This window comes from Puma concolor, chromosome D2 (assembly GCF_028749965.1).
Source record: "Puma concolor isolate L17-30 chromosome D2, mPumCon1.1.hap2, whole genome shotgun sequence".
Taxonomy (NCBI): domain Eukaryota; kingdom Metazoa; phylum Chordata; class Mammalia; order Carnivora; family Felidae; genus Puma; species Puma concolor.
This window is the reverse complement of record NC_141677.1, coordinates 33,175,264-33,193,303: the sequence shown is the minus strand read 5'-3', so window position 1 is coordinate 33,193,303 and position 18,040 is coordinate 33,175,264. Positions and strand designations below refer to the sequence as shown.

Here is an 18,040-nt window from a genome sequence, read left to right as displayed (position 1 = left end):
TGGAACAACGAATGAATGAGCCTGTCTACCTTCCTTCCTCCCTCACCAGCAACCTGCCCCATCCCTCCCTTCCGCACGGCAACAGTTAACGGGATCTCCGACGCTTGCTCACTTATTTATTTATTTCCCCACCGCTGCCGGCACCGACCCATGCAGCCTGAGCGTGGTCCCGTGGAAATGTCTGTAATCGCCAGCACACTTTAGACATTACTTCCACACCATTTAGGGCTTTCCGCCCCAATAGCTGCTGTTGTATTTCCCTGCGTCTCCACCTTTTGGGTTGTACTGGGGGGATTTTTTTCAAGGTTTGGTGGCCCTTGAATTTGAGGGATCTGATGGTTTGGGGAGGTGGGGAGAAAGACAGGTCTTTAGGAGATTTTATTCGTCTTCTCCCATCGCCCTGGCCCTGCCCCAACCCTGACCATGAAGGGGGAAGAAAAAACAACCACTTCAAGCTGCTGCTAAGAAGCCTTTAAAGATCTTTGTGTGTGTGTGTGTGTGTGTGTGTGTGTGTGTGTGTGTGTGTGTGCACGCAGAGCTCAGATTGGGTTGCTGATATAAGCCACAGCTCTGTGGGAGACTGAAGGTGCTAGAACATAATAAAGGTCACTACGGAAGAATCCTTGTCCTAACCAGACACCCTCCTCCTTCCACCTTCTCCAGACTCAAGGCTGGCTCCTCTGAAGGCAGCAGACACTTTCACTAAACCCCAAACCCTGAGTGGATACGCTGGCGGGTAGAATGCATTTGGACTTGCTTTGGGGGCAGTACAATGAGGACAAAATCCGGGACTAGCTGTATGACCTTGGGCAAGTCATTTAACCTGCCTGGGCTCACTTCTCTGGCTTATAATAACATGTCAGGACAATCAGACCTTCCTTACTAACCTGAAGGACTCCTGTGGGGTCCAGAAGAGGCACTAAGGGGAAAGGGCCCCTCCCCTTGTGTTTCTTCCTCCTTCCACGCGGCCCAAGTTTTGCTCACTGCGTTTAGCTTCCATTTCCCCTGCATCCTCCTGTCCTGGAGCTGGGCAGCTCCATATCCACCTGCAGAGAGAAGCCCACCCTGGGAGAGGCTGCCTAGCGGGGGATGCCTGCAGGGGAGAGTCCCTCCAGTCTCTCTGAGCGCAGGCTGCCCCCTGAACACCGCACACACAGCATCACAGCCCCAGGCAGAGCAACACTGTGGGATGAGCACAGCGGCACCCCTGTGTCTGCACCACACCCATTTTGGCAGAGACGGGACGCTTCCCAGGGACTTGTAGGTGGACGCGGTGAGCAGGATGACACCACTAACCCACACGCCGATCCTAACCACCGTGGGAAGTGGCCTCCTGGAGGAGGTTGCCCGTTCCTGGGCTTTGGTGCCAATAAAAACCAGAGGGTAGGCAGAAAAAAATGAATCCGGGCAAATGTATTCCATGGGGATAGAGGCTAAGGTAGTGATTGCCCTTTAGCAGGGGAGACAGGGAATCATGATGGGGCTTCTAGGTGCTAGAGAGTTTCTTTTCTTTGATGTTTACCTATTTATTTTGGGGGGGGGGAGAGAAAAAGGGAGAGGGAGAGAGAGAGAGAGAGAGAGAGAGAGAGAGAGAGAGAGAGAGAAATCATGAGCAGGGGAGGGGCAGAGAGGGAGAGAGAGAGAGAAGCTCAAGCAGGCTCCCCACCATCAGCGCAGAGCCTGACGCGGGGCCCAACTTACAGGCCGTGAGATCACGACCTGAGCCGAATCAAGAGTCGGACGCTTAATCGACTGAGCCACCCAGGTGCCCTGAGAGTTTCTGTTTCTTGATGCGGTTTTAGTGACACAAATAGGTTCCCTTTGCAATTATTTCTAAAGCTGACCACCTATGACTGTTCACTTCTCTGTAAAGGTACTTAAGTAATACATAGACTCAAAAACAAAAACAAAAAAGAAAAAAGAAAACTCATGAAGCTGGTGGCGAAGGGCGCATGGGGGAAAATACTCTAGGGGTTAATCTGTCCCACTTGCACAAGGCTTTAAGCTCAAGGCCTTCCTATCAGTCCTGTCCTTGATCTCCACGATGGCATGGTCAGGTCCGGGATTCCTAGTCTCATTTAACAGAGGGGCAAATTCACACATGCAGCCCTGGAAGGGGGAAGTGCCTGACCCGTCTCCCAGCCACAGGTGGTGGGCTTCCTTCTCCTTCCAGGCTAGAGTTCACCCCACTCTAACTCACTGAGCTGTACAGACAAGTGACCAAGACCTGGCTCAGTCAGCCCCAGGAAGGCTCAGCAACCAGGCCTTTATCCAGCTAACTTCTGCCCACAGTGTTCCTGAGGCCACCGCAAGGCAGAAAAAGTCAGGCCACGGTCAGGAGGCAGAAGGTACATCTCAGAGTGGGGTTTACAAGCCAGGATGGAGTGGGTGTAGGAAGCAACTCCAAGGGCAGGGACTAAAAGAAGCCTGTGCCTTCAAGCCCAGCAGAGAGAAGCCCAGGTAAGGGGCTGGCTGGGATCTCACCCCAGCCAGCCCCTTCCAAAAAGGGAATAACCTAGCAAGTCTTCTGACTTCTCTAACGCTTGGCTTGCTTGTCTGTGAAATGGGGACACACTACCCACTTCCCCCACTGTACCATTCCAAGGAAGGAAGGAAGAATAGGATTTGGGGGAAAGACGTGCAGGGGTCATGGATGAGAGCATCTCCGGGGAGGGCACAGCATGAGCAAAGGCAGGGCGGCAGGAAAGCGGCCACCCACAGTGAGGATCTTGGACGGGAAGCACAGGAAAGCCTGAAGCTTAAACCTCATGCAAACGGGATGGGTTTCTAGCATGTAGGGTTTGTGCTGGGAATGGCAGGAGGCGCGGCTGGGCGCAGAGAGGGGAGGAGTCAGCGGGAAAAGGCCTTTGTGCCGTTTCCCTCTCAGAGGAAGGACTGGGAGAGGGTCCCTCCTGAGCCTGTGACCCTAGTGGACAAGGACATGACCGGACACTCGGCTCTTTGTGGCTGGCAGTCCCCCATGCCTGGAAGGTGGGCTGGCCGATTGGTGATGAAGACAGTGAGCAGGAAGATTACATTGTACCTAGTGATTACGCCCGGGGTGAAATCTCTCGGCTGCATTATTGCGTTCGGAGAGAAGAGCCGTCTTTTTAATAGACGGACGGGAGGTTTCCGCGTAAGGTTATTATAAAGAGGGAGAGCCCAGCCCCTCCTGGCTTCCAGCCTGTGCCACAAAGTTGCAAAGTAATTAAAGGCTGCTAAGGAATCAGAGAAATTATAATAATTCTACCAACCAAGAGATTGCTCGCTTTCCCCTGTTTTCCCCCTCCTGGTAGAAAACAAGGTGGGTCAGGCAGCCTGCAAACACATCCAAACAAGCCTATTGTGGGAATGGGGAGGGCGGGGCGGGGGGGGGGGGCGGCTCAATGTCACGGGGGCTGCCAGGCCTGTCCTCGGGCTGTTCTGACAATATTCCAACTCGTTTGGGCAAACGAAAGGGCTGCGACAAAATTCCAGAGCCCCCAGAACAAGGAGAAACAGTGGCAGCCTGCTGGCGGTCAGCCAACACACTCAGCATGGGCCTCAGCGCCCTACATCAGGCCACTGCCCTGGGGCTCGCGGGGGGCTGTGGGAGCCCAGGAGGCAGCACCCCTCCCTGTCCCTGCTCTGGGCATCATGCCCCCCTCCCCCGGGGAAACAGTGCCGCATCTCCTGCGGAGGAATGGGTTCGGTCTTCTGGGTTCTGGAAACCATGTCCCTGAGAATCTTCCCTGATCGCCTTAGGTCTTCAGCGGTTTGCCACTGATTTCTGGGGGGACCTGGGGAAAATCTTTTCCTCTCTCTGGTTTTGTTGACCTCTACAGAATGTGTGGTTGGATCAAGTCACTTCAGTCCCTCTGGCGCTGGTTCCCAGGAACCCATTTGGAAGGCCTGCTCTCGGGCCATTGTCAGTTATTTTTCGATGACCGTTTCCTTTTTTTTCTTTGTCACGTTTTCCTTTCATTTTTTCCACACGCTTCCTGTCTCCCACTGGGCCGTAAGCTTCTTGACCACTAACACCCCTAGGTCAAGCAATCAGTCCACAGCAACGGAGCCTCTCCGTCAGGTTCCTTGGACCCCAAGCCGCTTTCCCAACGTTCTCCGAGAATTCTTCATAACGACGGGAATACCAGTCATCTCCCCCCAAAATGCCGTGCTTCATACATGTGCCTTCCTTGAACTTTTCCACAACCCAACGTACCGCCATTTTACAGATAAAGAAACCGAGGCCCTGAGAGACTAAGCATCTTGCTCATGGCCTCCCAGTTTGGAGTCAGAACCTGTGTGTGCGTGGCTGTCTCACAGAGTGTGCCACAGTAGGGACCAGGGTCCCCATGTCACAAAGGGAGCGCAAGTCAGTTGCAATAAGGCAAAACCTGCTCCTTCTTTGACTATCGGTTTCCTTAGCCCGCTGCCCACCCAGGGTCTGAGGATACCCCACTGCCTGACGGAAAAGGGGTGAGGGCCAGAGACCTGACCCCTCTGGCTGTAGGCCCCACCACAGGGGAGAGGAGGCCACGACAGGTGGACTCGGGCCACGTGAGGCTGGCAGCCCAATGCTGCTGCAGGAACATCTCCTAGCAGCCGGCTCTCAATTCCTTCCATTCAGAGGGTCTTTATTTAAAGGGCGGAGGGCACAATAAAAGGTGCCCAGCATGTGCCAGAGAATCCCTAATGCACGTGAGCTGGGCTCTGCACATAGGCCCCCGCTTCGTATTCACGGCCGAGGGTCCTGCAGCCACCGCAATAGACATGATATGAGCCCCCGAAGACTCCCAGCCAGAATTGGCGAGGAAACTGATGTGATTAAGAGCATTACTACCGTTCAAACAAAAAATAATTTTAATCACACGTGGGCTCCTTCTGTCTCCTGCTCCCGTGCGTGCTGCCCTCTTTCCTCGTGCAGAGGGTGGTGGAGGGTGCTCCCAGCCCTGGCCGTGCCCCCACGGGCACGGAAGGAGGGGGTGCCGCAGGGGTCATGGGGGACCCGGGGTCCTTGGCTCCCCTGGGGAGCAGGCTGGTGTTTACCTGTAGGGATGGGGCTTCTGCTTCTCGCGGAACAATGTGGCACGCGCATCTGGGGACTGATATCTTACAGGTGGGGACACACTAACCCTGCAGGTCACTAGGAAAAGCGTGTCACTATGACCGCGGCAGGGTCCTGACCGCCAGAGGTGGTCCTCACTCCGGAGAGTGGGCAGCGGGCGCTGAATGAAGCTTCTCCCCTGGGCCACAGAAGCCTGCGTATGGGGTGCGAGGTGACAGCCCCCAGTTCCCTGCCCATCCGCCCCCGTCCCAGTTCCCTCAAGGCCTCTTCTCTGCAACCTCGGGCAAATTACAGGCAGGCCATGGCAAAGCTACAGAAGGACATACGCCAAGACGCCGTGACAGAGAAAGAGCAAGACCATGACGCCAGCCGTAAGTACACTTGACTCTGGGGGACTCGGAGAGGCCGGTCCACTTCTCTCGGCCTCAGTTTGTCCCGTCTCTTCAATGGGAAGAACAATTCTCCCCTCACTTATAGAGTCGACAAGAGGACAAACGAAAGATGCTGAAAACACTCGGATATGGAGACGATGATATTACTTAAATAAGCACGCACGCGGCGCTCCAGCTCAAGACGACGTAGAAACACGTGGCCCTGCGGCTTTGCCCACGTGCCTATGTCGCTCCAGCCCCACGAGCCCAAAGCTCACTGCCCTGGCCGCCGCAGGCTGTGGCACCTGCCGGCTGCGGGAGGAAGTATGCGTCACCGTGCTGACGGCGGGGGGCCAGAGGGGGCATGAGCACCTCAGGGTACTCGCCGAGGGACACAGAGACGTGGCACGGCTTGGGGCTGCCGCCTGGCTAGAACAAACCACTCTGGCTCTGGTCAGCAGGATCCAGAGCCCCTGAGATGATTTATTGGTCTCCCTCTCCCAGATCAATAGGTGGGTGGTTATAGATGCAGAGGGGGCTGCTGGGCACCATGGCCCCAAGGTATAAATTAATATGGCCTGTCAAGGGGCTGCATCTCCTGGCGTGGGAGACGACACTCTCTTGAGCAGAGCTGACATCTCAGGGGGAGCGGCGGGCACAAGCCAGTGGGAGCCCCCCTGCCCCCCCACCCCTCGCTGCAAACCGAGGATGCAGTTTATAAATCATTCAGCGTCTGATGGGCACGCCGTGAGGAGGGCAGTGGGGCCGCCACTCTCGGCCCCAGTGGGTGCTAGTAAGTCTGGTCATGCCCACCTCCGCGTGCTCGGGGCCTCGTCTGGCCACCACTCCGGGGCTCCCTGTGTGCCCACCGCTCAGAGGACGCAGGGCTGAGATTCAGGACCTGGCGGGCAATAGAGGGCACTAGAGAGCTCCAGCAGTGAGGTCTCAGGCGTCCTGTGAGGTGTGGGCACCCTCTCCACCCCAGCGCCGGGCCCGGCTGCTCTCACCGAGCAGTAAGGCACCCCTCGCCTGGGTGAAGAGAGCTGGCGGGGGCAGAGCACTTTGTGTGAATGATCCCGCTGTCCTCCCAAGTGCCCAAGACGTGGAGGGAGCCGCGGGGCTCTGCCTATTTGTGAAGTTCTCGTCCACGGGCCAGGCCCCGGGCTGGGTGCTGAGGGCGCACGGTCCCCGCTCAGGCGGGTTGGGGAGACGAATGTACAGAGGGCTACAGCCACGGCCGTGCGTTGGACACGTATTTATGCGGAGCCCTGTGCTAAGTACTTCCCGCCCGCGGTCCCATTTACTTTAATCCTCACAACGATTTTGCAAGGCGGGCGTAATTATTCCCATTTTTCGGGTAGAATGGAAGCAACCTGCCAAAAGTCAAGTACCCGGGCCTGTCTCTCCTCATCCTGGCTCCAGCCCTGATGAGCTCTGGGCCAGTCACCAAGTCTCTCTGGTCCCGCGTCCACACCTGCAGAATGGGAATAACACGTGTGTGCGGCTAGCCTGTGAGGTGGGAGAAAGCACTCAGTGAGCTCCCCCACGGAAAGCGTGGCCGTGGGCACATAGGAAACCCTCAACAGTAACCACAGTGTCAACTTACTATTATTATCACAGAAATGAGTTATTTTGTTTCACCGACAAACGGTCACCAGGAATATCCTTCTCCCTGCTTTCCCGTCTCTAGTAAGGAGCTACAGCGAGGAGTGACTTTCATCTGTCCTTGCTAAATGACATGGAGAGACGATGCGGCTTAGGGGAACCCAGGGCCAGAAGGCTTCAGACCTGGCTTGGACCCTACCCCCAGCCGGGGGCTCAGGCAAGTACTCTCAGTCTCTCGGGCCCCTGTTGTCTCATCTCCGTCCAATCTTCCCTCCTCCAACCTCCTCCGCATCTCACAGCTGGTCATCTGAAGCCACGGGTGACAAAGATCTATGCAGGACCTGCCTGTCACAGTGACCTGGGCAGGGACCCAGGGGGCCTACTTCCAGGCCAGCTGCATTTCCATTAGGTAAGACTGGGTACCTGCAAGGGACACACATACCCAAACAGCCACTGTCCCTCCTCAACAGGATCTCTGGTCGGGGGTAGAGTTCATCTCCCTCTTTTGGAAATTCCAACATATGAAAAGAAGCTAAAGAAAGGTCAGAAGGCATATGATATTCAGCGGCACCATAATCGCCTTCTCAGACTACCAAACTTCTACACATCCTGTGAGGTCCCAAATAAATAGCCCTGCGTATAGACCAGGTCATTCCTTCCTGCTTCCATCCTGCTTTGGCACACCCTAAGCTACCACGGCATTTAGTACATTTATATCTCATTAGACATCCTCTTTTTTTTTTTAACGTTTATTTATTATTGAGAGACAGAGAGAGACAGAGCATGAGCAGGGAAGGGGCAGAGAAAGAGAGAAGGAGACACAGAATCCAAAGCGGGCTCCATGCTCCCAGCTGTTGGCACAGAGCCCACTGAGGGGCTCGAACACACGAACCGCAAGATCATGACCTGAGCCGAAGTCGGATGCCCAACTGACGGAGCCCCCCAGGCACCCCTCATTAGACATCCTCTTACGTGTTTTTGTCTCTGTAAGATTACCTTCTCTAAGCACAAGACCTTGGTCTTAATCACCAGCATTTTACTGAATGTACCACAAACTGGGCTAAGGGCTTTACCCACCTGCATTGTTACACCTCACAATGACCCCACCTGGCCAGTATTGTTTCTTATCTCATAGAGAAGAAAACTGAGGTCCAGAGAGGTTAAGTCACCACCCCAAGCTGCACAGCTGGCCAGCGGTAGAGTCTGTTTGCTCTCCTCTACATGTCCAAGTCAGCTTAGAATCCCTGGGCCTTGCTCCATAGCTTTTCAGCAAATGTTTGCTGTATTCATTTAAAAAAAAAAAAAAAAGTTGAGGGGCGCCTGGGTGGTTCAGTCGGTTAATCGTCCGGCTTCGGCTCAGGTCATGATCTCACGGTCCGTGAGTTCGAGCCCCGTGTCGGGCTCTGGGCTGACGGCTCAGAGCCTGGAGCCTGTTTCGGATTCTGTGTCTCCCTCTCTCTCTGCTCTTCCCCTGTTCATGCTCTGTCTCTCTCTGTCTCAAAAATAAATAAACGTTAAAAGAAAAAAAGAAAAAAAAGAAAAAAAATACAAAGAGAAAAAAAGAATAAAAAAAAAAGTTGAGTAGATCAGGGCTCAGTAGATCAGGGCTCAGGATCAGCTCCGGGCTTTGAAGGAAGGCAGAATTGAGTTAGGCTGAGAGCAGAAAGCAAACACTCCGGATCTAGTTAGAACAAGTACAATGTGTGTGCATTGAAGCGAGAGAAAAGAGAGACACAGACATACGCTCACAGGCACTGAATCGGCCCCTGGGCCGATCCGTGCGGAGGAAGCCAGCAGGTAAGTTGAGAAAGGCAGGTTGAGGCCAGGTGGGTAGCAGCCTTGAATGGCCAGCGAAGGCGGCTGAACTTGTTAGAACATCAAGGACACGGCCGTCCCTGAGATCACAGAGGCCCTCCTTGACTCCTGGACCCGAGGAGACACCTGGCAGCATCTGACGTCTAACCTCACACCCATCGTCCAGCCCAAACACCCCGGACCCAGGGGCGCCTCCCCAGGGCACACCTGGCGGGCTGAGGGGGTGGCCCCAGGAGGACACGGTGGACGGGGGAGGCGCTGAAGGTCAGCGAGGCGGACACACGCCCCTAATGGAGGTAGCGGAGCAGTGCCGCTGGGCACAGACACAGGCAAACACGTTTGAGCAAATTGGAACGCCATAAAAGTCTATTACAGCAAATCAAACAGCAGTCAGCATGACAGCCATTAGCCTGAAATGAATACACGGGGACTTAATGAGGTCTGTCGAGGCTGGCTTGGTGAATTAAGTTGCCAATTCTAGCAGGATTTCCCTTTTCTTTACGGACTTGAAAGCATCCACGCTGCCTCGTTAGGGCTTCGACAAGTGAATTGCAGGGCCTTTCACCCTGATAAAATGGATAATTACATGTAGAACAGCTTAGTGAGGGGAGAGGGCTGGGCAGGAGGGGAACCAAGAACAAACAAATCCAAACACACCTGTCTGGCTTCTCCCGAGCAGGGGCGGGGCCAGGGCAGCGGGGGGGGGGCTTCAGGAGGGATGAGGGGCAGGGCTGGGGGGCCGGGGACAATGAGCTCCCAGAGAAAGCGGCAGTAACTGGCCTCGATCCGGCCTCCCACCGGCCCCCATTCCAGGCCTGAGGACGTGGGTCCCCGTGGGTCATGCCTCCAGGCAGCTGAGGATGGGCTGCCCTGGCACCTTCCAAGCTCAGGTGGGGAGGGCCACCGATGTCATCCTCCAGCGCTTGCTGTCGCCCGGGGGACTTTGTTAAAAATGCAGAGCCTGGGCCCCCTCTTTCCAAACAACACGTTCAGAATTGCAGGGGTGCGGGACTATGCATCCTAACCAGTCCCCCAGGAACTTCTGGCGCGGCCTTCCGATTCATCCCTTCTCTAACACTCAGTACTACCGAATGTTCTACTACTACTGAGACAGTTCTCCCGTTTCTGTTTGCATCACTCCAGGGCTGGGGAGCTCAGTACATCTTTGGTAGGGTTGTGGGGGGGTGACTGGGCAGTAGGTTTCAATATTAGAAACTTCTTTCTTCTGTAAACTTAGAATTTGCCTCCCTATATATGCTCCTGACACCCATCCTTGTGTTCTGGGCACAAGAGACCCCCAAATTATCAGTGCTCCTAGGGGTGGGGACAGCGAATGTTGCGAAGGGGAGGGATGGGGTGCAGGTAGCTGGTGTGACCACAAGAGGAGCTCAGTAGATGGAAACAGCCCCTGGAGCTCGTCTGCCGTCCCTTAAGGGATGATGAAGTATGGAAGGAGAAGTAGGAGCTTGTCCCGCTGGGATTCATCCTCAGACCACGGGATATCGGCCCAAGAAGGGATCTGGTCCACCTTCCCAGTTTAACAGCTGTTGGCGTCGAAGCCAGCAGGGGCAGCAATAGGCCCAGAGTGTCACCCAGCCGGTCGCTGGCACAGCCAGGACAAAACCCCAGGTGTCTCGACGTCTTCCACGGTACAACAGAGGGGCTCCGTGGCTCGCCTTGGCCAAATTCAGCTGGAAACCCACCTCCTCCAGGAAGCCTGCTGAGATTTCTCTGACCACTCTGGCAGCCCCCCAGCACTGACACCTCACGGGGTCTCCAGTGCCCGCCTCTGTCTCCGACTTGCATTTTCATCCCGTTCACATCTGTGGGGCCTCTGCCACATATCACACTTCTCAAGGACAGGGGCCTGAGGTTGCCAGGGTGACCTCAAGACCAGCGGGAGAGCCCCGCTCAATTCTGGGCCGGGAGCCAGCGGGCCCTTTGCTGGTACCCCAGCTGGGGCCTGAGTCAGGCAGCTAGCTCGGGTGACCACACCGGGCCAGGGCTGGTCAGTGCCAAGCCACCTCGGGTCAGGAGTGGCCAGGCCTCCATCCAGCTGACACCACACCCGACCAGCCACACGGAGCAGCCCTAACTAGGGCATCGAGTATTGAGCCAAGCAGGTGACCTGGGGATGTTTACACATGAGCAAGTAAACCCCACAGGACCTCCTCCAAGAACTGTGTGTCCTTGTAGCTGGCCCCTCTCAACCCACCCTCTCTTCATCAGATGGGCATCGGGCAGGCCACTTTATCCTGTCTGTCCTCTGTTTTTATTAGATAAGGAGGACTACGGCCCAGCGAGTTTAAGTGACTTGCCCAGAGAGGTTAAGTGACGTGCCCGCAGAGACTCGGCAATCTGGAAGCAGAGCGGGGGGCTGGGCCTGGGGTCCCTTGCCTCCAGTTCCGGCTCCTGTCATTGCACATTCCTCTGGCCTCCCAGGTCTCTGTGCAGTGAGAGTCTGGCACAGCACCAAGCCCACGGCAGACACTCAATAAATATTTGTTAAATAGATGAATGACTGAAGAGGCTCTCTCCTTGGAGGCAGAGGCCTTTGGAGAATCCCAGGGGATTCCAGCAGGGCAGCGTTGGAGGTCACATCTCTCCTGGCAAGTGAGGGAAAGGCTGGCCTCAGCCCAAAGGATGGGGAGGAGGGACGTGACCTGTCGTCCCCTTGCGTTGCTGCTGCCCGCTGCCCCCTGTGAGGGAAGGCAGAGGGCAGCCATGCCTGCCAGGATGGCAGCTGAGCAATGGGTCCAAGGCTCATTAACTCCGAGCCGTGCCCTTGGTTTCTGAGCCTGGGCCCAGAGTGCAGGCTGGCACGTAGAGCCCCTTAATTAAATTAGGGAGACTTCCAAATGAGAGGGGGCCAGGAGCCAAGCTGCAGTCCCGGACATGTTGGCCACAGCTCAGGGCACTGTGTCCCCATGCTTGGGACCGCGGGCTCGCCTCCTCCTGTCCTGCCCCATCAGGGGAAGGGCGTGGGAGCCTCTGCTGTGTTCTCACCCACACATTTGTCCTCACTTCCTGCCATCTGGCACAAGCATAGGACAACTGGCTCACAGCTGAGCAAGGAGGGCCAGGAACAGGAACGTGGGGGGCACGAGACGAGGTCTCTTCATCTCTAAGGGTATCTGAGGCTGCCCTCAGAGAATCAGGAGGCTCAAAGTCAAAGCTGTGCGACCTTGGGTAAGTCACTGTTCCACCATGAGCCTCAGTTTTCTCATCCACACACTGAACAGATACTTTCTAAAGACGCTTCTAGGTTCCTGATCCGTGACATAGAATACAAAGGGGCTGGAACTCTAATGCCGTGGTGCCGACCTGCCTGTCTCCAGTGGATTCCATCTCTCAACGTTCCCATGCCAACCCTTTACTGCTGCCGCCCCACCCAGAGCCCCGAGGGCAGGCCTGAGGGACGCCCGGTAGAAGCTCTTTACCCCACCACCTTCAAGGTCTTTGAATTGCTAACTGCCAGCCCAGAAGACTGCCATCAGTCACGGGGAGAGGGACAGTAAGCGACGAGAACCCTAGTACCATCGGGAGCCAGCAGCCAGCTCATTAATGAACCGTTTGTAATGCAATAATTTGTACTTCTCAATTACCAGCAATGGCTTGGTTTTACATGTATGCGCTCATGCAAACACAGAGTACACAGACGACCCAAAGGAGCAGAGGCCCAGGGAGACAACGGGGCTCAAGCATAAGGCTAGGGAAAGAGAGTCCCTTCCTGGAGCCACCTGCTTCCTGTGTCCTGGGGGTGGGGGGACCCGTTCTGGCCACAGCAAGAAAGCCTGGGGTCAGGCCTGCCAACCCAAGCGCCCAAGGCCCGCACTGGCTATGAATGGAAGGAAAGAGGTCACACTGCCCCTCCCATCTCTCGTCCTGTCCCGCGTCCAGCTGGAGCGGTGGGTCTCGTCCAAGGCAGGCCTTCCATCAGACCTAAGGCTACCATCACCCCTTCTCCTTGGCCAGCAGGCGGGTCCCTAGCCTCAGAGGTGCTGGCATAGTCAGCAACCTGCCCAGAGCCGGTGCCCCAGCTGAGGCGCGGTCAGAAGTGGAGCGCAAGCTGTCCTTTCCCCAGCTCCAGCCTATTCCCAGGTGGCCCTGGGCCGACCGCATGCACCCCACCCCGTGTCCCTCAAGCGTGATGCTGGGGGCTCCTACCTCAGGGATGCGGACGCTGTAGGGCTGATTGTGAAACGTGGGCGCGTTGTCATTCACGTCCCCGACCTGGATGTTCACCTTCCGCGTGATCACCTGGCAAGAAAAGGGTGGGGATTTACTGTCTATCTGCATAGGCCTCAGCCTCTTTCCACCCAACAGCCGGGGACCCTGCCTCCCAGGGCAGCAGGGGCTGCAGGAGACACTCACCCCCTGGTGGTCGCTGACAGAGAACTCCACTGTGAACTCAGACTTGGTCTGAAAGAGAAGACAGGGAGGGGGAAAAGGCAGAGTTAGAGAGAGGCGCGCTGGGCTCCTGAGTCCTGGGCCCTGGGCTCTAACCCGGGCTACGCTTCTAAATCGCCGTGTGCTCTTGAGCAAGTCACTAGACATCTCTGTGGCCACTTCATCAAATGTAAGGAGAAAACAAGGGTTGGGGTTTTCAAACTCATACCTTAATTTGCTAAGGGCTGCTTGTCACCCGTTCCCGCATCTCTGGAAAATATCCTTTAGGGGAACATTTGCTCGTGGGGGGTAGACTTGTGCATACTATGAAGCGACCGTTCTATGGCTCATTGTCCTTCCTACCCATCCAGTGTTGCCCCTTGTTTGGGGACACCCCTAACTAACCCCATTCCCTGGCCCTGGAAGAAGGACACCATTTAGGCAGGAAAATGCTACTTGAAGGTGAGAATGGGGCCTCAGAGGAAAGCCCCTTAAAGATGAGGAGCCACTCTCCCTCAGTGTCTGCCTTCGCCCCCAGGAAAGGACTAGGGTAGGCTTATGGCCAGGTCATACCTCTCTGTCCAGCGGCTGCCGCAGCCACACCACCCCTGTGTCAGGCTCCACGGCAAAGAAGCGGGAGGCCTCCTCCCCAGACACGCCAAACACCAGGGGGTCGTTGTCCATATCTCGGGCCAGCAACTGGGTCACAGAGGAACCTGAAAGAGCCATGGGAGAGATCAGAGGGCAAAAATGGGAGGTTGGTCCATTGCTCAGTACCTCGCTCAGGTGGCTGAATCCCAGCGGGAGAAGCCACCCAGAAGACCGCCAGCAGGTGATTACTGTAAGAGCCCGGTGCATCTCTGGGCTCTGACTCAGGCTGCCTGCCTCCATCGTGGCCACTCAACACTGTGTATGTGTTTGTAGCCGGGAAGTGTCATTCACCACGTTTTAGGTGTGTAATGAACAACTGTGACCTGTGCCTGTCCCCCCTTTTCTGATTTTAATTTGGAGACCCCCTTCTCCGACTGGCTCAGATGGGGGGCCAGCCCTTCAGTTCTTTTGTTCCAGGATGGGCACATATCTCAGCCTTAGCCAATCAAAGCATTCCATCTCCCTAGTCACACTGATTGGTTCAGGGAGGAGCATGTGACCCCAGCTAGCCAATCAAAGCCAGCCCTGGGATTTGTGCTGGAACCACTGGGAAGGAGGAGCCTTCCTTCCGCTGGGGTTGCTAAATTGGCCCTGCCGGCAGCCATCTTTGGCTTGCCCAGGAAGAGACTGTCTGAGAATGAGGCCAACAAGGAGAAAAACAGAGCCAAATGCTGCACAGAAAAATGGCTCCTGAAAGTTTGAGGGTGTGCAGACAGCTGTGCCTGATATAAGCTGTAACCTCTGGACTTCTTGGCTATATGGGCTAATAAATCTGCCTCCCCCTCTTCTTTTTTGTTTTTTTGTTTGAGTCAGATGAGCTGGATTTCTGCCTTTTGCAAATGGAAGCACCCTTTCTAATTCAGAATATATTACAAAACTTGGCATTCATCCAACAGTGACCAGGTGCTGGCCTTGTGCTAAGTGCTGGAGTACACAGAGGTTAGGAAGATGTGACCCAGCCTCGAAGAACTCCAGGCTAGGACTGGCTTTAGGTGAGGTTTCTGTTCCCAGGAAGAGGAGTGAGGCTGTCCATCTTCTCCAGGAATCACAGCCCTGGCCAGAAGCCCCCAGGATGCCTGGCCTACAGCGATAGCGTAGGGCATCTTCTCCTGGCGATCACAGCCCTCTCTAGGTAGCCTTCAGTCAGGGTGCGCAGCCCCCCTGGTTTGTCTGGGATGGAGGTGGAACACATACTAAAACCAGGAGGTCCCAGACAACTGGACTGGCTGGCCACCTTAGTTTCAGGTGGTCCTCAAGCCTCCAGGAACTGTGCAAAATGTTGAGAATACGGTATTGCTTTCTGCAGAGAGGATCTATAGCCCGATTCTCAAAGGGGTGGCTAGATTAGAATCATGGCCTTGGGCCAATCACTGCTTTGAAAGCCTCAGTTTCCCCTATAAGATGGAACAGATATGCTTTCTTCCCCAAATACAGATTCTTATGTTTACTGAATAGCTCTGATCATCAAGCTAAGCAAGAAAGGATTGCAAACTCTGGGACTGTCATCTAGAAAAGAACGCTAATGAGCTTTTCTAAAGGACAGTTCTAACATGACAATGACAACTAAGGTTTCTGTGTGCTAACCACATTCTAGACAGTGGGCTAACGGGTTTCCGTGGACTTTCTGATTCGATCCTTACTGCTATTCTCCCCATTTAACACATAAGGTAACAAAGAGTGTTTAAGTAATTAACCATGGCACACAGTAAATGGCAGAGCTGGAATTCAGATCCTAGGCATTCAGGGTCCAGAGCCCATGTTTCTTCCCATGACCCTACACATCTCAACACTTGATATGTGAACTCCAGATGCAGGATTTCTATGAACATGACCCTATCAGACCCTAACCAGAAGCCGAACGCTTGGAAAAGGAAGACACTGGGCAATCACTGGGCTCTTAGGATATACCAGACACAGTGCTAGGCTCATCCACATGGGTTCTCTCATGAAATCCACCACCACCACCCCCAGCAACTCTGTTTAGTAGCCATTATTCTACCCATTTTACAGACTAGGAAGTTGAGGATCAGTGAGGCAAAGTGTCCTCTCCAAGGTCACACAACACAGCAGGATATGGCAGCATCCAAGATAATGGGAGAAGGTGAGAGGTAGGAGGAGGAGGAGGAAGAGGAGGAAAATCATAGAACAGAGTTGGAATGACCTCAGAGACATTTTGGAGAGTCCAGGTCCAACCTTCCCATTTTAAATATGGAGAAGCTGAAGGCATTTAGCTAGTTGCTCAAAGTACAATGGTGGGAAAAAGAGTCAGTCAACTAGAACCCAAGTTTCCAGACTCCCAGTACAGTGCTCTTTCTGGATGAGGAAGGAGGAAGAAGTCATAGATAGACCAAACACCTCACAAGGCATCTATATTGTTCAATGGCAAGCAATTGTTTTATTTTTTTTTATTTTTTTTTTTTTTGCATTTATTTATTTTTGAGAGACAGAGAAAGAGCACAAGTGGGGGAGAGGCAGAGAAAGAAGGAGACACAGAATCCGAAGCACGTTCCAGGCTCCGAGCTGTCAGCACAGAGCCCGACACTGGTTTTGAACTCACACACCGTGAGATCATGACCTGAGCCGAAGTCGGATGATCAACCGACTGAGCCACCCAGGCGCCCCGCGATTGTTTCATACTAAAATAAATGGGAACGTTTTGGAACACAATCTAACAATTTATTATTTTTTTTGAAGAGAATTTTTTTTTAATGTTTATTTATTTTTGAGAGAGAGAGCATGAGAAGGAGAGAAGCAGAGAGAGGGGGGACAGAGGATCTGAAGCGGGCGCCGTGCTGACAGCAGAGAGCCCAATGTGGGGCTCGAACTCACAAACCGTGAGATTAAGACCGGAGCCGAAGTTGTATGCTCAAACCAACTGAGCCATCCAGGAGCCCCCGTCTAACAATTTATTTTTAAAGACATAACCTAAAGCAATAAAAGAATTTCCAGCCTCCCCCTGACTTCCAGGCATACCCATATCCTTTCCATTACCCTCAAGTGTCCTTTAATGGCAAAGTTTGAGGAACACTGACCTACTTCCCAATTTCTTGGGGAGATTCCCTATGAGGACAGGTCCTGCCCGTCCACTACGAGCCCATGGCAGCCCCCTGGAGTGAACACTTCACTTGCCAACCACCTTCAGGGGCCAGCCCAGGTGGGGAATATGGGACCAAGCTCTCTGGTAGCCGAGGGGATTCTGGAAAAGACCACACTGGCCCTCTAGCCAAGGTCAGATGACTCGGTCTGATATCCCAAATGGCTCTCTCGGGCCTGGTGCTCAGGCCCTTCCAAGAAGGGGGGCACTGGGCAGGACATGGATGGGGCCATCAACTGCTGTCACCCACCCTATAATTTCCCGGACTTTTATCCATTTTCCCCTCAATTATGTGCTGCTCAAAATGGTCCTTTTCGGCTTCCTCGCAGGCTCTTGCCTGCTTACGCCTTCTTTGTGTCCCAGGTAATTGCTAGTGACCTTTTCTAAGTGTACTAATTAAAGGTGCCGATTTAATATTATATTTAAGACAAGACGCCCCGCAATTTTCCAGCTGGGCACATGCTCCCCCGCCCGGGGCTGTTCTGCTACTCTGTAGAAGCTGGGCCTCGCTTTGGCTTCTCCTGGGCACGGGGTTCATTTCTCCAACAGGGAGGCTTCTAGCAACCTCTGCACCATTCACCCGGGAAAGAGGCCAATCTATGGGGCCCAGCCCCAGCCCAATGGCCCTAGAAGCGGCCACTCAGGAGAACCATCCCGGCTATGGGACCATGGGGCACACATCCCACATTCTAAGTTTGTTTCCTGGCAATACACCCTGCGACTCAGGCTTTGGAATACCTGGAGTTTGGCTTTGTTTTGTTGTACAACTGGGATAAAATACATCGTTAACCATTTTAACGCATACCATTCAGTGATATCGGTACATTCACAGTGTGGCCCAACCACCACCACCATTTGCTTCTAGAATATTTTCCTCATCCCCAAGGAAACCCAAACCCACAAAGCAGTCACTCCCCATTTCCTCCCTCCCCCTGCCCTGGCAACCACTAACCCACTGTCTGTCCCTCTGAATTTGCCTGTTCTGGATATTCCATATACATGGAATTATTTGAGATGTAGTCTTTGGGTCTAGCTTCTTTCACTCAGAATAAAGTTTTCAAGGTTCAC

The 18,040-nt window shown here is 54.3% G+C and overlaps 1 protein-coding gene across 6 annotated transcripts in view; it reads right to left on the bottom strand.

Moving 5' to 3' along the window:
• The window catches only part of CDH23 (cadherin related 23), a 418,091-nt gene that overhangs the window by 278,579 nt on the left and 121,472 nt on the right, over window positions 1–18,040 (bottom strand). For all 6 annotated transcript variants that reach the window (XM_086679923.1, XM_086679917.1, XM_086679919.1 and 3 more), the window contains exons 4-6: window positions 13,801–13,943; window positions 13,213–13,260; window positions 13,006–13,098 (exon numbers count right to left, since the gene is read on the bottom strand). In XM_086679923.1, the coding sequence (XP_086536049.1) occupies window positions 13,006–13,098; window positions 13,213–13,260; window positions 13,801–13,943 (284 nt within the window). The remainder of the gene's footprint in view (window positions 1–13,005; window positions 13,099–13,212; window positions 13,261–13,800; window positions 13,944–18,040) is intronic.